This window comes from Symphalangus syndactylus, chromosome 1 (assembly GCF_028878055.3).
Source record: "Symphalangus syndactylus isolate Jambi chromosome 1, NHGRI_mSymSyn1-v2.1_pri, whole genome shotgun sequence".
In the NCBI taxonomy this organism is placed as follows: domain Eukaryota; kingdom Metazoa; phylum Chordata; class Mammalia; order Primates; family Hylobatidae; genus Symphalangus; species Symphalangus syndactylus.
The window spans coordinates 152,801,976-152,825,931 of NC_072423.2; the positions used below are offsets into that span (position 1 = coordinate 152,801,976).

General features: G+C 45.6%; 1 protein-coding gene across 4 annotated transcripts in view; it reads left to right on the forward strand.

Annotated features, from left to right (window-relative positions):
- Positions 1-23,956, forward strand: part of PRAG1 (PEAK1 related, kinase-activating pseudokinase 1) — a 77,018-nt gene that overhangs the window by 50,535 nt on the left and 2,527 nt on the right. For all 4 annotated transcript variants that reach the window (XM_055288911.2, XM_055288920.2, XM_063637915.1 and 1 more), the window contains exon 5: positions 15,737-16,488. In XM_055288911.2, the coding sequence (XP_055144886.2) occupies positions 15,737-16,488 (752 nt within the window). The remainder of the gene's footprint in view (positions 1-15,736; positions 16,489-23,956) is intronic.

The window sequence follows — 23,956 nt, forward strand, 5'->3', positions numbered from 1 at the left end:
ATACATTAAGCCAAAAGATACCATTAGACTCTACATTTATTTTGTCAGTAAGAATCTGCTAGTGAAAACTATGCGTTTCGTTGACTTTTTCCATCCACAGTATAGGCTGGCCTGCATGAGTGGAGGAAAAAGTCATTCCAGGGCATATCATGATAGTAGTTTGTGTAAATTCCTTGCAAATGTATCAGAGTTAATGGCTAAAGTTAGTGATTCAGGTTTTATGGCAGGGGGAGGGGGGCGGAGAGGGTGGGGGGAAGGTTTTAGTTGTATAGGGAAAACCCTAATAGAAATCTGTAACTTTGTTACATTTTTAAAACAGGTGTTTATTCTAAATGTTTCAGTGGCAAAATGCCACTTTTGTATCAATGTTAATTTCACCTTTTTATACTTTTATCAGAGTTAATGGCTAAAGTTAATGATTCGAGTTTTATGCGGGGCGGGGGGGGGGGAGGTTTTAGTTGTATAAGGAAAACCTAATCGAAATCTCTAACTTTGTTACATGTTTAAAACAGGTGCTTATTCTAAATGTTACAGTGGCAAACAAAATGCCACTTTTGTATCAATGTTAATTTCACCTCTTTATACTTGTATCAGATTACATATTCCTCCAGTGCATCTGTTATCCCATTTGTCCAATTCAATTGAACAGCCAGTCAACTCAGTGCAAGGAAAATTTGTTGAAGCAGTTGTTTGGTTTATGCTTGGTTTAGGAGGGACAGACTGCATGTGTCAGGACAGATCCATGAAGGCTGCCAAGGGGAAGGTTTTTGCAGGGAATGGATGGTTGGATGTATGAGGGAAATGATGATCAGAAATGGTCATCAGGAGACCTTTTTGCTTTAAGTGGTTACTTGTAAATTTGCAAACCTAATGTCTCATTGAGATCTTTTCCCTCTTTGATGTAGGATACCATTAAAATTCAGTTCAGCAGTTCAGCAAACATTTCTGAATGCCTGGAGATTAGAGGAGATTAGAGAGTTCTCTGTTGAACTGAAACCATTGGCACCAGCAGTAGATAAGAGGTCTGAAAATACAGCTCATATAGATATTCTCACTTGCATGAATACATGTGCCAGGGCAGTGATATCATTCTTATTTTTATAGCTGGCAAACCGGAGATACGGAACACTAATTAAATATATTGACGGTAGTCAGTCAGCTTGTTTTTCTCAACAAGCTGACTACTACTAGCAAATTTTTAAAAAAATGTATATTAATTCAGTCTTGCATTTGATAGATATTGTTGAGTGCAAACTCTGTGCTGGGTACAATTCTAGATGCTGAAATTTCAGCAATGGAAATCATTCCCAGTCCCTTCAAGGGGCTTACATTCTGGTAGGAGAGATAGACAATAAGAAAGATAAGATGTAAAGTAGCTACTGGTCAGAAGGCAGCGAGTGCCGGGAGAAATCTCAAGCCAGGAACAGGGTGGGGAAGGGTGGGAGTGCCCCAAGGGAAAAAAACATTTATTTTTAAAAATTTTCTGTGGCCTGAGCCATAATATCACTGAAGTGAAGCTTCAACTTAATTTAAACCTTCCCTGTTAAACTGAATTTTAAATAATATATTATTGCTCTGATAAAGTTAATACTTTTTTTATAAAAATTCAAACAACAGAGAAAGGAATAAAATAAAAAGTCAGTTTTCTGACACCCCATCCCAGCTCCTACCGTCATTTTTAAGATTTTTTTCTGTATCATCCTAAAAACATACGTGTATCCATATGTCAAATATAAAATTCAGTTCTACAGATTTTTGTACTTAATATATCTTGGGGCCTTTCAAATCAGAATGGTGGAGTTAGGAGCATTGTTTTGGGGGCAGGGGGTGGATCTCGCAAAGTACATTCTCAGGGGTGGGGAGAATTACAAAGAACCTTCTTAAGGGTGGGAGAAATTACAAAGTACATTGATCAGTTAGGGTGGGGCAGAAACAAATCACAATGGTGGAATGTCATCAGTTAAGGCTATTTTTACTTCTTTTGTGGATCTTCAGTTACTTCAGGCCATCTGGATGTATATGTGCAAGTCACAGGGGATGCGATGGCTTGGCTTGGGCTCAGAGGCCTGACATTCCTGCCTTCTTATATTAATAAGAAAAATAAAACAAAATAGTGTTGAAGTGTTGGGGTGGTGAAAATTTTTGGGGGGTGGTATGGAGAGAGAATGGGCGATGTTTCTCAGGGCTGCTTCAAGCGGGATTAGGGGCGGCGTGGGAACCTAGAGTGGGAGAGATTAAGCTGAAGGAAGATTTTGTGGTAAGAGGTGATACTGTGGGGTTGTTAGAAGAAACATTTGTCGTGTAGAATTATTGATGATGGCCTGGATACGGTTTTGTATGAATTGAAAAACTAAATGGAATAAGAGAAGGAGAAAAACAGGTATAAAAGGTCTAAGAATTGGGAGGACCTAGGACATCTGATTAGAGAGTGCGTAAGGAGATTCAGCATAGTCCTGCCAGCAAAGATTATTTATTTACTGCAAGAGCTAAGAGTGGCAGGTTGGGGATAACACCAGGAGATATCAGCTGCGATGGCTTGGAGAAACAGTGTAAACTGGCAGTGTAAACAAGAGCAGGGCATGTATGAGTAGTTGAGAATGGAGAATAGGAGTATGAGTAGACAGAAAATAGTAGGGATGACAAGTTTTTTGGGGGGCACAGTGTAAGTTGGTCTGGTGTCTGGAATGAGACTGGCGCCTAATAAAAAGGAGCGTCTATACAGGAGCTTAAATGGGCTGTACCTTGTAGCATTCTGTGGACAGGTCTGACTTCTGAGAAGGGAAAGTGGTAAAAGTATTGTCCAGTCCTTTTTAAGTTGGTGGCTGAGCTTGGTGAGGTGTGTTTTTAAAAGACCTTTAGTCCGTTCTACTTTTCTTGAAGATGTAGGACCGTAAGGGATATAAAGGTTTCACTGAATACTAAGAGCCTGAAAAACTGCTTGGCTGATTTGACTAATAAAGGCCGGTCTGTTATCAGACTGTATAGAGGTGAGAAGGCTAAGCTGAGAAATTATGTCTGACAGAAGGGAAGAAATGACCGTGGTGGCCTTCTTAGACCCTGTGAGAAAGGCCTCTACCTATGCAGTGAAAGTGTCTACCTAGACCAAGAGGTATTTTAGTTTCCTGACTCGGGGCACATTGAGTAAAGCTAATTTGCCAGTCCTGGGTGGGGGCAAATCCCTGAGCTTGATGTGTAGGGAAGGCAGGGGGCCTGAAGAATCCCTGAGGAGTAGTAGTATAGCAGATGGAACACTGAGAAGTTATTTCTTTGAGGATAGATTTCCACGATGGAAAGGAAATGAGAGGTTCTAAGAGGTGGGCTAGTGGCTTGTACTATAGCATAGCCTGCTTTTGCTGGTGTGTGGCGATTAGGCCTGGTGGAACAGCCATCAATAAACTAAGTGTGATCAGGGTGAGAAACAGGGAAGAAGGAAATGTGGGGAAATGGGGTGAATGTCAGGTGGATCAGAGAGATGCAGTCATGAGGGTCAGGTGTGGTATCCGGAATAATGTGGGAGGCCGGATTGAAGTCTGGGCCAAGAACAATGGTAATTGTGGGAGACTCAACAAAGAGTGAGTACAGCTGAAGGAGCTGGGGAGCAGACGGTATATGTGGCAGGTGTGAGGAAGAAAATAGATTTTGGAAATTATGAGAGCTGTAGAGAGTGAGCTGAGCATAGTTTGTGATTTTAAGGGCCTCTAAAAGTATTAGGGTGGCAGCAGCTGCTGTACGGAGACATAATGGCCAGCCTAAAACAGTAAGGTCAAGTTGTTTGGACAAAACGGCTACAGGATGCGATCGTGGTCCTTGTGTAAGAATTTCGACTGCACAGTACTGCACTTCGGCTGTATTTAATGAAAAGGGTTGGGATGAGTCAGGGAGAGGTAGGGTGGGGCAGTCTTTAAAGCTGTCTTCAAGGAATGGAAAGAGGAGTGGGGGAAGGATTTAGGATCTATGGGGTCAGCTAGGTTTCCTTTTGTGAGTCTATATAATGGTTTTGTTAGGATGGCAAAACCCGGTATCTAAAGGCGAAAGTATCCAACCATGCCCAGGAACGAAAGGAGTTGTTGTTTTGTAGAAAGGGTTGGGGTTGGAGAGATTACTCGGACACGATCAGCAGGGAGAGCACGTGTGTTTTCATGAGAATTATGCTGAGATAGGTAACAGATAAGGAAGAAATTTGGGCTTGGCTGAAGTAATGGGGGCTGTCTGTGAAACTTTGCGGCAGTACAGCCCAGGTAATCTGCTGAGCCTGATGGGTGTCAGGGTCAGTCCAAATGAAAGCGAAGAGAGGCTGGGATGAAGGGTGCAAAGGATTAGTAAAGAAAGCATGTTTGAGATCCAGAACAGAATAATCGGTTGTGGAGGGAGGAATTGAGGATAGGAGAGTATATGTGTTTGGCACCATGGGGTGGATAGGGAAAACAAGTTGGTTGATAAGGCATAGATCCTGAACTAACTTGTAAGGCTTGTCTGGTTTTAGGACAGGTAAAATGGGGGAATTGTAAGGAGAGTTTATAGGCTTTAAAAGGCCATGCTGTAGCAGGTGAGTGATAACAGGCTTTAATCCTTTCAAAGCATGCTGTGGGTTGGGATATTGGCATTGAGCGGGGTAAGGGTGATTAGGTTTTAATGAGATGGTAAGGGGTGCATGATCGGTCGCCAAGGAGGGAGTAGAGGTATCTTCTACTTGTGGGTTAAGGTGGGTGGCAATGAGATGTAACTGTAATCCAGGAATAGTCAGGGAAGCAGATAATTTAGTTAAAGTGTATCGGCCTAATAAGGGAACTGGGCAGGTGGGGATAACTAAAAGGGACTGCTTAAAAGAGTATTGCCTAAGTTGGACTAGAGTTGGGGAGTTTTAAGAGGTTTAGAAGCCTGGCTGTCAATACCCACAACAGTTATGGAGGCAAAGGAAACAGGCCCTTGAAAAGAAGGTAATGTGGAGTGGGTAGCTTCCGTATTGATTAAGAAGGGGATGGACTTACTCTCCACTGTGAGAGTTACCTAGAGTGTCTGTGATGGTCCTGTAGGCTTCGGAGGCGATCGATCGGGCAGTGTCAGTCTTCAGCTGCTAAGCCAAGAAGATCTGGGAAGGAGTCAGTCAGAGAGCCTTGGGCCAGAGTTCCAGGGGCTCTGGGAGTGGCTGCCAGGTGACTTGAATAGTCCGATTTCTAGTGGGGTCCCACACAGATGGGACATGGCTTAGGAGGAATCCTGGGCTGTGGGCATTCCTTGGCCTGGTGGCCAGATTTCTGGCACTTGTAGCAAGCTCCTGGGGGAGGCGGTTCTGGAGGAATGCCTGGCCACTGTGCTTTAGGTGTTTGGAAGTTCTTGTGTGCTGGAGATGTGGCTGGGGTTTGTCTCACAGTGGAGGCAAGGAATTGCAACTCAGAAATATGTTGCTGCTTGGCTGCCTCTACTCTATTATTGTACACCTGGAAGGCGAGGTTAATTAAGTCCTGTTGTGGGGTTTGAGGGCTGGAATTTAATTTTTGGAGCTTTATTTAATGTCAGGAGCAGATTGGGTAATAAAATGTATATTGAGAATAAAACGGCCTTTTGACCTTTTAGGGTCTAGGGCTGTAAAGCATCTCAGGGTTGCTGCCAAATGAGCCATGAACTGGGCTGGATTTTTATATTTGATGAAAAAGAGCCTAAATGCTCTCTGATTTGGGATAAAGGAAAAGGAGCATTTACCTTGACTATGCCTTTAGCTCCAGCCACCTTTTTAAGAGGAAATTGCTGGGCGGGTGGGGGAGGGCTAGTCACAGAATGAAACTGTAAGCTGGACCTGGTGTGAGGAGCGGAGGTGCTAAAAGGATTATAGGGTGGAGGAGTGGAGGCTGAGGAAGAATTGGGACCTAGTTCAGCCTGGCTAGGAGGGGAGAGGTCAGATGGGTCTGTAGAAAAGGAAGATTAGAAAGACTCAGGGACGCTTGGGGTTGGGACTAAGGTGACAGGTGGGAGGGAAAGAAGGAAGATATGGACAAGTTCCATTGGGAACAGAGACTAGGCAGGGACTGATGTGTAAAAGGATGCCTGGACATCAGGCACCTCAGACCGTTTGCCCATTTTATGACAAGAATTATCTAGATCTTGTAGGTTGGAAAAATTGAAAGTGCCATTTTCTGGCCATTTGAAACTACTGTTGAGTTTGTGTTGTGGTCAAGCGGCATTGTAGAAGAAAATAAGGCATTTAGGTTTTAGGTCAGGTATGAGTTGAAGAGGTTTCAGGTTTTTAAGAACACAGGCTAAGGGAGAAGAAAGGGGAATGGAGGGCGGAAGCTTGCTTGTAGTGAAGGAGGCAAGCCTAGAGAAAAGAGAGAGTAGAGACACAGAGAGAAGGGGTGGGGGGTTCTTGCCTTCCAGAAAAGTGGGAAAGGGGTCGGGGCACAGAAATAAAGGGTTGGGGTGTAGAGACAAGAGGTCGGGGCACAGAAATAAAGGGTTGAGGCAAATAAAGAGATAAGAGATCAGGTTGTGGAAATAGGGGATCGGGGCACAGAGATAAGAGGGCGGGGCATGGAAATAAGGGATCAGGGTGCAGAGATAAGAGGTCAGGGTTCCTGCCCCTCCCCCAGAAAAGCGGGACTTGCTGCTAAGGGTGAAGGAGAAGGGGTTGAGGGCTTCTTGCTCCTCCCCCAGAAAAGCGGGACTTGCTGCTAAGGGTGAAGGACCAAGGCAGGCATCCCTGCATGGTCTGACACCTCTGAAACCTGGGTGAATTATCAGAGAGGTATCTCTGCAATGATTAAACACCAAGGTAAGGCTGCCTTCCCGAGTCCGTGACTGGCGCCGGAGTTTTGGGTCCACGGATAAATCGTGTCTCCTTTGTCTCTACCAGAAAATGAAAGGAATTGAAATTAAGAGAAGGGAGACATTGAAGTGTGGTGCCAAGATTGAAAGGAGAAAGAGGTTGAGGGATAGTGAGGGAAGTTGGAGAAGAGAGTAAAAAGAAGCCGCTTATCAGATTTGAAATTGGTGAGATGTTTCTTGGGCTGGTTGGTCTGAGGACCTGAGGTCATACGTAGGTGGATCTTTCTCACGGAGAAAAGAGCAGGAGGACAGGGGATTGATGTCCCAAGGGAGGGCCCCCCATCTGAGTCACGGCACCAAATTTTATGTGCGTCCGTGTGAAGAGACCACCAAACAGGCTTTGTGTGAGCAACAAGGCTGTTTATTTCACCTGGGTGCAGGCGGGCTGAGTCTGAAAAGAGAATTAGCAAAGGGTGGTGGATTATCATTAGTTCTTACAGGTTTTGGGATAGGCGGTGGAGTTAGGAACAATGTTTTGGGGGCAGGGGGTGGATCTCGCAAAGTACATTCTCAGGGGTGGGGAGAATTACAAAGAACCTTCTTAAGGGTGGGAGAGATTACAAAGTACCTTCTTAATGGTGGGGGAGATTACAAAGTACATTGATCAGTTAGGGTGGGGGGCAGAAACAAATCACAATGGTGGAATGTCATTAGTTAAGGCTATTTTTACTTCTTTTGTAGATCTTCAGTTACTTCAGGCCATCTGGATGTATATGTGCAAGTCACAGGGGACGCGATGGCTTGGCTTGGGCTCAGAGGCCTGACGCTAGGACTGCCTCATTTTTTGAAATTGCTGCTTATTTTTTCATTGTATGAATTGGTTATAAATGCCTCTCTTGCTGATGCATGTCTAGGTTGATTTCATTGCAAGACTTACAGTAAGACTCTGTGCCATACATTGGCATGATTTGGTGAGCAAATCTATAAGATAAATCCTTAGAAGAAATGGAACTGACATATCAAACTGTATGTGTATTTTAAATAAATATTACCAAACTATCCTCTAAAAATGTCAATTTACTTTTCCATCACAGCATCTGAAAAGTGCTTTTTTTTTTTTTTTTTTTGAGACAGAGTCTTGCTCTGTTGCCCAGGCTGGAGTGGCACAATGTCTGCTCACTGCAAGCCCCACCTCCAGGGTTCAAACAATTCTCCTGCTTCAGCAGCTAGGACTGCAGGCGTGTCACCACGCCTGGCTAATTTTTCTGTTTTTAGTAGAGACGGAGTTTTGCCATGTTGGCCAGGCTGGTCTCAACTCCTGACCTCAAGTGATCCACTCACCTCAGCTTCCCAAAGTGCTAGGATTACAGGCATGAGCTACCGTTCTCAGCATGGAAAGTGCTTTGAATTAACTTTTAATTTTACTAACTTGGAAGAAAACCCTTAATGATTATGTTATAACAGGAGATTGAAAGATCACAATTCCAGGACCACATGTGAGCTGTAGGCAGGGCATTCGAGGTACTTAGAGCCTGTTTTCCAAAGTGAGACAGAGGTTTCTCTTCTTTTGCATGTAAATCACATTCACATCTTGATTATTGTTTCCTGGGATGATTAAGTGGTCTGGAGAGACTCCTCACAAATGCCACATTTTCCATCCAGTTGTAAAATGCTAATAACCTGCTTCCAGTTTCAGAACACGTTTATCTTCTTGAAAAAAGCAAAGCGTTTCTTTTAAAGAAACGCTTTGCTTTTTTTTTTTTTTTCTGAGATGGAGTCTCACTCAGTCACCAAGGCTGGAATGCAGTGGTGCAATCTCATTGCAACCTCCACTTCCAGGCTCAAGTGATTATTGTGCCTCAGCCTTCTGAGTAGCTGGGATTACAGGCAAGCACCACTATGCCCAGCTAATTTTTATATTTTTAGTAGAGGCGGGGTTTCACCATGTTGGCCAGGCTATTCTCAAACTCCAGACCTCAGGTGATCCGCCTGCCTCAGCTCACCAAATTACTGGGATTGCAGGCATGAGTCACCGAGCCCGGCCTGCTTTGCTTTTTGCTTTTGTTTTTTCTTCTGCATTTAATGTTGAGCCTGCTCTGATTGTGGAACCAAACAAGAGATTGCAAAACTTGCCTTCAGAGGAACAAGTCAATGTGAAGCCAAAGCATCCCTCTGCCCCACCCTTCATCCTCTCCGATGCAGGAATAGTTAATGGGGGTTGGCAGAAACCTGCATGACAGCCACTTCCTGGGTGATATTGGCAAGGTGCCCGTGCAGATGGCTTTAGTTTTCTCACCTCTCATATGAGAGAATTGCACTAGGGCCACAGGGCACAGGGTGTGGGTGAGGTTTTCTCCATCTATATTCCTCTTGCTTTACCTTACCCAAAGTTGGAGAATGGTCAAACACAAAAGCTAAAGGTTTGGGGAAACTTAATTGGGACGCTGCCCTTTGCTTCTGCATTTGTTCTGACCCAGCTGCTATCAGACAGCAGAGCTGTGCAAAGAAAGAGCCAAAACAGGACTGACCACTTCCTCTGTCAGCTCAGCTCTCATTTTGGCTGCAGAGAACAATGAAAGTGCCTATTAAACCCCAGCAAGAAGAGAGGACTCTATAATAAGGAAAACCTCAGAGTACCATGTTTGAACTTCTGGCCTGCATTTCTGCAGAGAGGTTAAGCTGTTCTTCCCAACCACTGAAATCCTGATTTCTCTTCTCTGCGTTCTAAATATAATGACACCAAACTAGTGCACCTTCCCTTGGTCTTTTTTTTTTTTTTTTTTTGAGACAGAATCTCGCTCTTTCGCCCAGGCCGGAGTGCAGTGGCGCTATCTCGGCTCACTGCAAGCCCCGCCTCCCGGGTTCCTGCCATTCTTCTGCCTCAGCCTCCCGAGTAGCTGGGACTACAGGCACCCACCACCGGCGCCCGCCTACTTTTTTGTATTTTTAGTAGAGATGGGGTTTCACCATGTTAGCCAGGATGGTCTCGATCTCGTGACCTCGTGATCCGCCCGCCTCGGTCTCCCAAAGTGCTGGGATTACAGGCGTGGGCCACCGCGCCCGGCCCCCTTGGTCTTTTTAAGATCCCTTCCAGTGCAGCATATGTGATATGTAGCTTCCCACTAGAAACGCTTTCTCTTCCCTGAAGCATATTCACTAAAGGCATGGAACGTGTTGTACTCTATAGCCAGGAACTTCCTTTATATGCAGAATTGGAAATTGGAAGGAAAACTTAGGACCTGGGGTTTGGAGCCCACTGGCCCAATTAGTATGCAAAATTATTAAAAACCAACAAATGAGGCAACTGAGATATAGGCCAAGGTCCCAGAAAAATGTTGTCCCCTCTCACCCCTTTTACACCCTTAACTGTAAGGCAGAATTTGGAAACAGCAATCCAACACCAGCATCAAACCAGGATGTGTTTGAATTAGTCTCATGTCCCTTGGGATCCAAGTCTGGAGAATATCGGCCGTTGGCTAAAGTCATGGAGGATTTTTTAGGCAGACTTTTCTGAACTGGTGGTTTGCCTGTGAATTCAGAACTATTTTAGGTGTCCGGGTATATTTGTTCCCTGTTATTTCCAGCTTTCCTAATCCAGAGTGTGGCAGCTGTTGCAAACAGTAAGAATGTAGCTGCTGTGTTGCCTAAGGCCGTGTTTATGGAGAGGTAGTTCCCCAGGTAAATCAGGAGAATTAGCCAGAGGAGGTCTTTAGGAGTGCCTTCAGATTCCCTAGAAGACAGCTACCATTTGCCATGTAGTGGAGAAATCAGTTTCATCTACAAGGGCTGCGTGTTAGCATCTATTTCAAAGTATCCCCAAGAATATTAACACCCGAGAGAGTGTAGGATCCTCAGAGGCCTGGAGTGGCCTGGAGGTGGTGGGGTGGGGGTGGGGGCTCCAAGAGTGAATTCTGACCTCTCACCAGCTGTAATTCCACACCTGGAGAGCTTTAAGCATCCCTAAGCTCAGAGGAAGGATGCATTAGGTTGGAATGTAGTATGCTTGTCATAGAACCAGGCACATCTTTTCTGAATACAAAAGTGATAATAGGCCGGGCACAGTGGCTCACACCTGGAATCCCAGCACTTTAGGAATCTGAGGTGGGTGGATCACCTGAAGGTCAGAAGTTCAAGACCAGCCTGGCCAACATGGTGAAACCCCGTCCCTACTAAAAATACAAAAAATTAGCTGGGCGTGATGGTGGGTGCTTGTAATCCCAGCTACTTGGGAGGCTGATGCAGGAGAATCACTTGAACCCAGGAGGCAGAGTTTGCAGTGAGCCGAGATCCCACCATTACACTCCAGTCGGGGCAACAAGAGCAAAACTTCATCAAAAAAAAAAAAAAATCATAATATGTGTAGATAATGCCCAGTTATCCCTGTGAAGTCCACATTTCAGGGGAGCTGTATTTCACCTGATGAGGTTTGTGTAGCTACAGGCCTTTACTTCTGCTGGGCAAGGGTGTGGTTAGGGAATGTTTGGGGATGCAGTGCTAGCCTCTGATGAGTGTGTGTATAATGCAGTGAGTACTGAGTTGGGTGCCCCAAACTGATAGCATCTAAGAAATAAAGAAAAATTAATCAGCGCATGTGCTAATCCTTGATATCAAGCTACTGTCCTAATACCTGGTACCCCTTGTCAGATTTACCCAAGTAGTGATAGGGTGTAGATCTGATCAAAGTCACTGACGAACAGCTCCCACAAGAAAGCAAGAGAAAACAGAGGGAGGGACAAAATCACTTCCTTTTACCTGAATACACGAAGTGTTTTTTGTGCTGGGACCTACCATACAGTCTAAAGCAGAACCTCTTGATTCTCTTTGGTCATCTAGGGAATTAGAAGTGTTACCGATTATGTTGCTAAAAGATCCCTGGTCTCCTCACAGATTGGAAAATGTACCAGTGGTAATTTGTGGGAACTACAGATAGAAGGAAGAACAATTGAAGCAAGATAACGATCTGCCTAGAGCTATTTGATTTCAGTGGCAGCTTTGAGACAAAATGCACGTTTAGAGAGGTTGAAAATGGAGAGACTAGCTGAAATTATAGACTATTAGTGCTGCAAGGGGCCTTCACAATGATGTCATCAGTCATTTTCTAAAGGAGGAAACTCAGGCGGGGCAGGCCAACAGCTGGTGAAGTGTTCACTCCACTGCTCACCCACAAATTGGAGCAGAAGCAGAAAGGGGCATACTGGTGGCATCAGGAGAGCCTTGTAGTAAAGACAAGGAAGACAAAACCAATTAACATGGAGAAATAAGCCTAAGGCTTAAAGAAGAGACTAACCAGGAAACTGATCTGTTATGAACCTCCCTGGCCGACTGGACTTGGCACGGGAAGGAATCCTGACCCTAGGCAGGTTGTTCTTGTCTCCTAGAGCACTGATGAAAGCATTGACCAGGGTTCTGATCACACCCCACTCCCATCCCCCAGCCTCAGCTTCTGTCATGTTGATGATAAACTGAGAATCAGACTCCTCGCTGGTGATGGTTTCTGCTGCCCAGAATGCAGAAAGGTCAGGAAGTGGATGTGTGCTCACGGCTCTCAGTCCTCCTGCTCATCAGGCTGGGAGTTTGGTGGCTGAGGCTTACAGTCCTTTGAGAGCCCCATAAGTAGGTGGTCTTGCTCTCCCTTTTTTATCCAGGAGGTGGCAAGTGATCCTCCAGCTCCTCCTCTCAGCCTCTTCTGCTAGAGGGAGGAGGGAGAGGAAGTGAATCATCTGCCCTAGCCTCCGTCTGTCCCCGTTGCTTTCCTGGGGAGCGTGGGATGGGGAGACCTGTGGACTGCAGGATTTCAGCACCTGCTGAGATCACTGCCATCTGGATCTTCCCTCTTCTGGCTCGCTATTTCTTGTGCACCCTTCATTCTGACTATTGAGGGGGAAATTCGTGGGCATGTAAAAGTGACTGGTCCAGACTGCACCACCACTGCTTGATTTATTATTAACTTGAGCCCTCCTGAAAGGGGTATAAATCACTCACTCAGCCTTGCTGCCAGGGGCCCCGCCTGTCATTAGCAAGTGGGAGGGACGATTCCCTATGATCTTAATAAACCACTGGGAAACAAGGATTGCTTACTACAGATGGGAAAGTGGGCAAGGCGAGCTTAAGAAACACGGTGCTCCCTCTTGAATTTCTTTTTCACTTCTCATAGTCTCACTCTGTAGCCCAGGTGGGAGTGCAGTGGCACAGTCTCGGCTCACTGCAATTTCTGCCTCCTGGGTTCAAGCGATCCTCCCCCTCAGCATCTTGAGTAGCTGGGATTATAGGCGCGCACCACCACGCCCAGCTAATTTTTGTATCTTTTGTAGAGTTGGGGGTTCGCCTTGTTGCCCAGGCGGATCTCGAACTCCTGAGCTCAAGTGATCCTCCCACCTTGGCCTTCCAAAGTGCTGAGATTACAGGCATAAGTCACTGTGCCCAGCCCCTGTTGAGTCTTATGATAGATGATAGAGCCCAGGAGGGTATTGGTGCAGGGACCCCATAAGTCTTGCTCAGCTGCCCAGGGCTTTTCTTTGCATGAACCCATTGGTTCTCTGCTCCTGTGTTCAACAGGTTGCGTGCACTGTGTTTGTCCTCCCGTCAGCGTTGCATTCAAGGTTGTGCCCTGCTGTCTCTCACTAATGCTGCCTCAGTCACTGAGGCTGAGGCATGAATGTCAGCCCATGGCCATCCATCTTGCTCCCTAGAGAGACCCTCCTCCCTGTGGAGCAGCAGAAATAAAGAGACCCAGTCTTGATCTGAGTGGCTTGTAACTGGTGTTTGAGCTCAGGGGTCTATTCTGCTCCCTCTTGGGTTGGAGAAAGCAGAGAAGGGCTCAGTGTGAGCTAGAAGGTTATTAACTGTTCAGGAGCAGCCCTAGAAATGTCCTGTGCAGCTGAGTGTGGTGACACAAGACTCCTAATTTGCTTCCTTTGGGGCCTTCTACCCCTTGTCTGCTGCTATGCTTTTGTTCTGCTTTTTTTTGTTGTTTTCTTGTCCCACTGCCAAGGTGTGGAAAGGCATAGAGACACTCCATGCTCTTCACTTAGGGTGATGTGGCGTGGAGAACTCAATGAGGGGTACACATCCTAAGTACGCATTTCCTTAGAGCTGAACCCATTATTTATTATTATTATTACTTTTAGATGAAGTTTCACTCTGTCACCCAGGCTGAGTATAGTGGCACAATCTTGGCTCACTACAACCTCCATCTCCCGGGCTCAAGCGATTCTCCTGCCTCAGACTACTTAGTAGCTGGGGTTATAGGCACGCACCACCACCCCCAGCTAATCTTTGTATTTTTAGTAGATACAGGATTTCACCATGTTGGACAGGCTGGTCTCAAACTCCTGAGCTCAAGTGAGCCATCCACCTCAGCCTCCCAAAGTGCTGGGATTACAGGTGTGAGCCACCACACCCCATCTGCAAGCTGTATTTCTTTCATATTTTAACCCTCAAGATAATAGGATGCATTTTACAAACTATGAATGTGATTTATTATTTCTTTTATCCCCCTAAAAGCTGTTATTAAAATAGCAGATAACACCTTAGAGCTGTTCTGAGAATATAGGAAATAAGTACTATTTCAGTTTGCCATTTGCTCTAATAGTGTATATCTCTTTTATATATACATATATATAATATATATATATATTTTTTTCTTTTACTTAAACTCTTCTTTCATTGTGAAGCCACTGTTTTATACCTTGATGCCAAGAGTGAGGTCAGCCCTCACCTTTGTAGAGACTGGACCTTCATCTCACCATTTTGTCTGCTACCTAGAAAGGTTTTCTGATTGTCCCCATGCCCTGCAGACACCTGTATCCCTGAGTGAGCGTTTGCCCAGGCAGACTCTTTATCCATATGCCCCACTCCGGGAACTGTGGGGCCTTGAAAAGACTCACTTTTCCTTAAGATCCATTTCCTCATTTCTAAAATCATGACCTTCCTGCCTTCTAAAATCTCTGTGGGCCCGCCTTGCCCACTAAGCCAGCAGGGTATACATGCAATCTCCAGGGACTGCATACTAAAAAGGGAGAATTTTTTTTTTTTTTTTGAGATGGAGTCTCACTCTTGTTTCCCAGGCTAGATTTCAGTGGCGCAATCTCAGCTCACTGCAACCTCCTCCTGCAATGTTCAAGTGGTTCTCCTGCCTCAGCCTCCCAAGTAGCTGGGATTACAGGCATCTGTCACCACGCCTGGCTAGTTTTTGTATTTTTAGTAGAGACGGGTTTTCGCCATGTTGGCCAGGCTGGTCTCAAACTCCTGACCTCAGGTGATCCACCCACCTCGGCCTCCCAAAGTGCTGGGATTGCAAGCATGAGCCACCACGCCCAGCCAAAACGGAGAATTTTACCATTGGCCAATTACACCCTCTATAAACCTGACTTTTAAAAAATTCCACTCAAACCATACATGTTCAAGTTCGTTATTGCTGTTGCAGCATTGTTTGCAAAATATTGGAAACAATTTAAGTGTCCATCAAAAAGGGATGGTTAAATAAATTATGATACTTGCATATGATGATATATTATGGTAAGACTGTTTAAAATAATTAAACAGATCTGCATATTTGATTAAAAAATCTCTCCAAGGTGTGAAAGGAAAGCATTATTCCAAGCAGTAGCCACTGTTTGCTCTTTTCTATGTAATTTTATGTGTGTGTGTGTGTGTGTGTGCGCGCGCGCGCACGCTCGCATTTGTTTGGATTGTTGGAGGGATGCATGAAACACTACTGGCAGTGGTTTCCTCTGATAAGACAGGCTGGGTGCTGAGGGACAGGGTAGGAGGAAGACTTAATTGTCAGTCTATACCTTTTTTGCATTTTGATTTTTTCCATTGTGCATATATTGTCTATTCGAGAAATAGAAAACAAGTAAAATAAAATTAATTGCTCTGACCAAATAAATAAATAAATAAAGGGAAAAAAGTCTGCAGGACCCTAGAATTGAGTGGCATTGGCCTTGGTCTTATGGTTTCTGTCTCTCCTCTTCAGGTCCCTCGTCTGAGCTGGCTCACTCGCCCACCAACAGCGGGAAGAAGCTCTTTGCTCCTGTTCCATTTCCTTCAGGCTCTACTGAGGATGTGTCCCCCAGTGGCCCCCTGCAGCCCCCTCCACTCCCCCAGAAAAAGATAGTGAGCCGGGCAGCCTCTTCACCGGATGGCTTCTTCTGGACCCAAGGCTCCCCCAGGCCCCGAACAGCAAGCCCCAAGCTGAACTTAAGCCATTCAGAAACCAACGTCCACGACGAGTCTCACTTTAGCTATTTGTTGAGCCCCGGGAACCGCCACCATCCTGTCTTCTCCTCTTCTGATCCTCTGGAGAAAGCTTTCAAAGGCAGTGGCCACTGGGTTCCAGCAGCAGGGCTGGCGGGCAACAGAGGCGGCTGCAGGAGCCCTGGCCTCCAGTGCAAAGGGGCCCCCTCCGTCTCGTCCTCCCAGCTGAGCGTGTCCAGTCAAGCCTCCACTGGGAGCACCCAGCTTCAGCTGCACGGTCTCCTGAGCAACATCAGCAGCAAGGAGGGCACCTATGCCAAGCTGGGGGGACTCTACACCCAGTCCCTGGCCCGCCTTGTAGCCAAATGTGAGGACCTCTTCATGGGCGGCCAGAAAAAGGAGCTCCACTTCAATGAGAATAACTGGTCGCTCTTCAAGCTGACTTGTAACAAGCCCTGCTGTGACTCAGGGGATGCCATTTATTACTGTGCCACCTGCTCTGAGGACCCCGGCAGCACCTACGCTGTGAAAGTAGGTACCACTCTCTCCTTGCATTCTGCTGTGCCACTGGCTGGTGCTGGCTTGGGCAGAACTGTGGCCTGAGCAAGTCATTTCACCTGTCTGGGCATTAGAAGGGGAGCCGATTCCTAACCATTCTTTTCCAAATAAGAGAGTCTCACTTTGTCGCCCAGGCTGGAGTACAGTGGCACAATCTTGGCTCACTACAGCCTCCACCTCCCACGTTAAAGTGATTCTCCTGCCTCATCCTCCCAAGTAGCTGGGATTATTTGTGTACACCACCATGCCCAGCTAATTTTTGCATTTTTAGTAGAAATGGGGTTTCACCGTGTTGGCCAGGCTGTTCTCGAACTCCTGACCTCAGGTGATCCACCCACCTCGGCCACCCAAAATGCTGGGATTACAGGTGTGAGCCACCACCCCTGACCCCTAAGCATTCTTTTAACACTTAGTGCTCGACAGCTTCACTCTCTCTCTGCCCCAGGACATGGTGCAATGAGATTTGTAGTATGAATATAAGACACATCCTGTGCTTTAGCTGAGTTAAGAAAACAGTTGCCTTTTAGTGCAACAGAGAGTTTATTCATTTACTGACCAGGTTTTTATTGAGTGTCTACTATATGCCAGGTACTTTGCCACAATCTGAGTATGTAGGGGTGAATATAAGCTTCCTTATAGACCTATGATGTAGTGAGGGAGATGGATAATGAGGTCATTCTTCTAATGTTAGATCCAGAAGGAGCATTTGACCTAGGAATCATCTCGAACAATAATAGTAATAATATCACTTTTGTGAGCATTCACTCTACAACTAGACTCTTACCTCTAATCCTAACAGTAATCCTACAGGTTAGGTAGGTTTTACAGATGGGGAATCTGAGGCTCAAAGTGGTTAAGTAATTTGCCCACAGCTAGTTGGTGGCTGAAACGGATTTGAGCTCTGTTGTGTCTGTCTCCAAAGCCTAAGTTATGTCCCTACCATTTAAGATAAATGAAGTTCAGAGACATTAAGCGACTAGCTCAAGGCAGCACAGCTCTTTAACCTTTGATGCTGGATCAGGCCTCTTGCTACCCACACTGCATTGCACTGTCAAAGTGCAGCTCTGTGTGAGCTAGTTCAGCCATGTGCACTCATTTGGACCACTGGGGTCTCTACCATGAACGCCAGTCCTTCCTGTGGTCTTATTTCTCATCTTCTTTTGCTGTTCCTTGATTACCTATTGAGAGCCTGGCCCTTCTATAAATGTAGGCTTTTACTGGGAGTCAGGAGAGAGACCCTGAGCTGTCTTCTCTCATCACCTGCCCTAAGACATCCTTTTTTTCTAGTTAGAAAAGTGCAAAGAATAAGCTAATTTGAAATGGCCTTGGTGGGGTAGCTTGCTTACCAACAATTTTAAAAAATAATGTTGCTAACATTTTTAAAATAATACTATTAAATAATATTTAAGTTATAATATTATTACTATTAATAACATTATTCAGTATATATAAATAATATATTGTAGTTATAATTAGTAGTAGTAATACTACTATTCAGTATATATTATTTATAATTATTTATTATTTACGTATACCAAATATTCTTAATAGTAGTAGTAATAGTGTTATTATAAATAATATATACTGAATAATATTAATCAGTATCAAGAGACAGCTGACCTTTCTGTTTTGAGGAGGAAAAAGCCTGGTGGAAGAGACTGAATTCCTCTTGTCCGTGGTATAGAAAGTGAGGTGACCCTTCTGCAAGAAGTAAGGGGCCCTTGGGACAAACGTTTTGTTTTTTTTTTTAATTATTATTAATGTATTTATTTAGAGACAGAGTCTCGCTCTGTTGCCCAGGCTGGAGTACGTGGTGCAATCTCGGCTCACTGCAACCTCCACCTCCTGGGTTAAAGCGATTTTCCTGTCTCAGCCTCCTGAGTAACTGGTACTACAGGCACTGCCCCCCCACCACGCCTGGCTAATTTTTGTATTTTTAGTAGAGATGGGGTTTCACCATATTGGCCAGGCTGGTCTCGAACTCCTGACCTTGTGATCCACCTGCCTCAGCCTCCGAAAGTGCTGGGATTATAGGCATGAGCCACCGTGCCCCGCCAGTTTTGTTTTTCACAAACATAAATAATTGTGCTGTGCAGCTTGGATTCTAGTGCCCCATATATTAATGCAGAATTAGCCGTATTCTCTAATAAACAACACAAAAGGAATTTAACTTTCCTTAAGAATGTTAAAAACAAGTATTGCTCCTTGTTTCATTAGAAATAGAAGCCACACAGAAACCAAAAGATAAGCCTTAGCCCTCTAAACAAGAGTGGCAGGGATTTCCTATTTGACTTTCCGGGAGACGTGGTAGCTCAAGGACCGTCTCTGTGCGACGTGAAAAAGGAAATTTGGATACTAGCATCCAATATGCAGAGGATGGTAATCCTGGGAACAAGGTTACCAGGAACAATATTAATTTGCAAATGTGCCTGGCCTGGTCATTGGGGGTGGGGGGCGGGTGGGCCGTGGGGGCCCTGGAGCATCATTTCGCACGGGCAGCTGTTCCACTTCATTAGCTCTCCAGTCTAGACGAAATACAGTCATCTGGGGATCCGCAGGAGGGAGAGTGGGTCTCCCTTCCCAGCCAGCGAGCTGCCTGTCTGAGGCTGAGCGTATTTCATCTGCGCATGTTAAACAGGGAGCCGGCACTGAAGGCACACAGAGCCTCGTTCGGTCGCGGAATCCCATTTAACAATAGCGGGGTCACACCTGCTCCTTGCTGATGCTGGAACCTACTCCTTTGGGCTCAGCGCCCTGCAGCAGTGAGGAGATAAAGCTGGTTCTTGTAGCTCCACCGCATGAATAGGTGACAGGAAAAAAAAAATCATGAGTTGTGTGTGCGTTTTCGAAGCAGTTTCATTTCTCAGCCATCTAGACAGAATTCTAGTTTGGTAATTAGGGACCCGTTTTAAGCTGCTGGGCCTTTTTTATTTAACAGACATGATTTAGCCCAGACTTTCGCCCGGGAATGAGGCCCTGACTCCAAAGTTTAAATGAGTCCTGGCTCAGCAAAACGTTTGAAACTTGAGCTGAACCAAGAGTCTGTGTAAAGTTCTAGAGCTAAAAATCTGAGTGCAGGGCTCCCTGAAAATGAAACGAGGTTGGGGGCAGGGAGTAGGGAGATGGAGATGGAGAAAAAGCCGCTCCCTCCCCCACCGCCCCTTCCGCCATCCAGTGCTGTAGAATGATCTCCGGCGCGGGCCCAGAGCTCACTCTCAGGGCTGGTTAGCATGCGCCCAACGCAGCCCTCTGCGTTGCTGGGCTTTGAGGAAGCTGCGGGTCTTGCCAAAGGCCCAGTGCACTGATTTTGAAATGCATCCAGCCCAGTTGCCATTTACTCTGCTCCTTCATTTACATCTCTGTGCAAAATGTCAGCAGCCTGACTGGAGCTCCAGGCCTCAAGTGTTTGCTGGGCCCAGGCTTTTCATATCCCTGAGAAAAAGGAGCCTTGAAAACTCTTCCCAGGCTCCTGGGCAGCTGTGCTCTTCGGGTTTGTACAATACCTCCGCACCACCAGAGGGCTACAGCCGAGATGGCAAGAGCAGTCACCATAGCAACTCTCCCCATTGTGCTTGCCCTGGGCTGGGCCTGGCGCTGAGAGCCCTGCCTGCATCATTTCATCTGATGCTCACAATGGCCCTACCAGGAAGGACTATCCCTGCCCCTGTCATTCGGAGGAGAGAACATGCTTTGAGATAAATACCATCCATCTTGATTATTTATGGATTCTGAATTTGCAAAATCATCTACCTGCTCAAATTTCTGTGTAATTCCAAAATCAATACTCGAAGCGATTTCCAGTGGTTTCTGGATATGTGTAAGGCAAGGAAAAATTTGAGTCACCTGATGTTTAGTTCTCACACTGCTAACAAAGACATACCTGAGACTGGGTAATTTACAAAGGAAAGAGATTTAATTGACTCACAGTTCAGCATGGCTGGAGAAGCCTGAGGAAACTTAGAATCATGGTGGAAGGGGAAGCAAACACGTCCTTCTTCACATGGCGGCAGCAAGGAGAAGCCAAACAAAAGGGGGCAAAGCAGCCAGGTGCAGTGGCTAATGTCTGTGATTCCAGCACTTTGGGAGGCAAAGGCAGGTGGATCACTAGGTCAGGAGTTCAAGACCAGCCTGGCCAACATGGTGAAACCCCATCTCTACTAAAAAATACAAAAATTAGCCAGGTGTGGTGGCAGGTACCTGTAATCCCAGCTACTCGGGAGGCTGAGGCAGAAGAATCACTTGAAGCCAGGAGGCGGAGATTGCAGTGAGCCGAGATGCGCCACTGCACTCCAGCCTGGGCAACAGAGGAAGACTCCGTCTCAAAAAAAAAAAAAAAAAAAACAAAAAGGGAGGGAAAAGGGAAAGCCCCTTATAAAGCCATCAGATCTCATGAGAACTCACTCACTATCATGAGAACATCACCAGGTTCCTCCCACCACATGTGGGGATTATGAGAAGTACAATTCAATATGAGATTTATTTGGGGACACAGCCAAACCATAGCACCCAATGTGCATGTTTCCAGCTGAAGGGGAATGAGGCAACAGTGTTTCAGCCCTCATCCTGGAAGCCAGGGTCATTTTTTGCAGTCTATTTAGTGTCTTGTTTTTCACATTTGTGTGCTTTTTGCTTGTCAATGAAAAGAGTCCAAGTCTGTAAAATATTTGAAAAGATGTATTCTGAGCCAAATATAAATCACCTATGGCCCATGACACAGCCCTCGGGAGATCCTGAGACTATGTGCCCAAAGTGGTCAGGCCACAACTTGGTTTTGTACATTTTAGGGACACATAGGTTTCAATCAATACATGTATGATGTACATTGAAGTTGAGGGGGCCGGGGGAGCTTCCAAGTCATAGATTCAAAGATTTTCTGATTGGCACTTGGTTGAGAGAGTTATTATCAACAGAAAGGAATGTCTGGGTTATGAGAAGGGTTATGGAGACCAAGGCTTTATCATGCAGTCGCAGCCTCCAGGTAGCAGGCTTCAGTGAGAACACATTGTAAATATTTTTATCAGACTTGAAGAGGCTGCCCTATCAGTAATCCCAACAGGGAGGAGGGTAGCATGAGGCATGTCCAGCTCCCCCTTCCCATCATGGCCTGAAGTCTTTTTTTTTTTTTTTTTTTTTTTTTTTTGAGACGGAGTCTCACTCTGTCGCCCAGGCTGGAGTGCAGTGGCGCAATCTCGGCTCACTGCAAGCTCCACCTCCCGGGTTCACACCATTCTCCTGACTCAGCCTCTCCGAGTAGCTGGGACTACAGGTGCCCGCCACCACGCCTGGCTAATTTTTTTTGTATTTTTAGTAGAGACGGGGTTTCACCGTGGTCTCGATCTCCTGACCTCCTGATCCGCCTGCCTCGGCCTCCCAAAGTGCTGGGATTACAAGCGTGAGCCACCGCGCCCGGCCTGAAGTCATTTTTTTATGTTCACTTTGGAATGCCCTTGGCTGAGAGGAGGGGTCCATTTCAGATGGTTGGAGGGCCTTAGAATTTTATTTTTGGGTTTACATGTTGGTGATTTTGCTGTTTAAAATGGCCCAAGCTGGAGATATATATATATATATAAAATAAAATGGCCCCAGCGTAGGGCTGAAGTGCTGTCTAGTATTCTTAACCACCACAAGGCTGGGATGTGCCTCATGGATAAAAACATGTGTGTTAGATAAGCTTTGTTCAGGGATGAGCTCTAGTGCTGTTGCCTGTGCGTTCATGTTAATGTCTCAACAAGGTATGTTAAACAAGGTGTCTCTAAACAGAAGCATACATGAAACAAGGTTGAATACTGGTGGATTAATGAAAATATTGTGATCAGAGGTTCCCAGGAAACTTACCTTGTATTTTTCCCCTAGGAGCAATGGTTCACTATTCACTAATTCAGTGTGTATGGCTTCTTCACAGAACATAACTCCTGCAAATAATGAAAATCTCCTGTAACTTGCCAAAGGTTACAGAGCCAATTCTTAAACCCAGGCCTTTTTTCACTCCAGAGCCCATGCTTTTGACCTCTGCAACACTTTTCAGTTGTATATTCCTGAGCAAATAATTTAACCTCTGGAAGCCCCAGTTTCCTCCTCTGTAATACCATCTTCCTCCTTGGATTTAATGAGATTGAATGAAATGCCGCATGGATCCCTCACAGTTGGCACAGTCCTTGCAAATGCAAGAGCCCAATCTGTATCTGTTAGGGGCGAGACAATAACAGTGATGTCCTCCCACATCTCCACTGACAACACAGCTGCGTACATGCAAGATGCTTTCTTTGAGGACTCTCCCCACCGCCATTGCCACAAATTTCCTTTAGTTTAATAGGGCTCCAGAAGCCTGCCATTTGAAAACCAAGTGCCGACCAGGCACCGTGGCTAATGCTTGTAATCTCAGCACTTTGGGAGGCCAAGGCGGGAGGATCACTTGATCCCAGGAGTTCAAGACCAGCCTGGGCAACATGGCAAAACCTTGTCTCTACAGAAATTCCAAAAATTAGTTGGACGTGGTGATGTGCACCTCTAGTCCCAGCTACTCGGGAGGCTGAGGTGGGAGGATTGCTTTAACCTGGGAGGTCAAAACTGCAGTGAGCTGTGATTGCACCACTGTACTCCAGCCTGTCTCAAAAAGTAGAAAATAAAAACCGAGTACAGTTGGGTAGGCCAGAATAAGAAAGAGCCTGAACAGTGTCTTTTAGACATGTATTTCAAAATCGTTTTTGTTAGTGTAATAGGAAGCAATGTCTGGGGTAAATGTCTTTCCCTTTTATTACCATTCTGCTTTTATAACAGAGAGATTACTAAATTAAATTGTTACCCACCATTCCCCACAATTAGCTTTAAAAACATCTCTTGGAGGCTGAGCTCTTGTATGCCAGGTTTCATACTGAGAAGGTTTGTGGAGCTGCAATATAAATAAATCTCCGTGAAAAGGTGCTTGCAATAGAACTTCTAAAAGTATCGCCTGTAAGCATTGAGGTACTTCAAAAACACTGCGTCATCATCATTCCAACACTGCAGCCTGAAGGCAGGGTTATTTTGGGAGTGTTTGCGGGAAAATATTTTATAGATAGATGTGAGATGCCTTTCTTCTCACATCTGATCTTTGTCTTTCTACATTACACACTGATCTTTGTCTTTCTACAAGGCCTGGGTGAGGTTGCATAATAATATTCATTTGCGAGAGGAGACTTCAGTCCCTTTCAGGGTAATGACAGGGAGATTGAGGCCTGACAGAGGACCATTACGGCTGGTTCAAGACTCTCTAGTTGAGTGGCAGCCAGATGACGACTAGGATTGCTAGAGATCCCCAGGTGGCTGGCACTGTCATTTGTACAAGAAGAAATGGAGGAGGCGAGAAAGACACAGTTGTGTGGATCCCCAGCTACGTTTCCCACAGAGAAGCTTGAGACCTTCCATCTTGTTTTTCCTACCTTCATCTCAGGTGGTGCCCTGG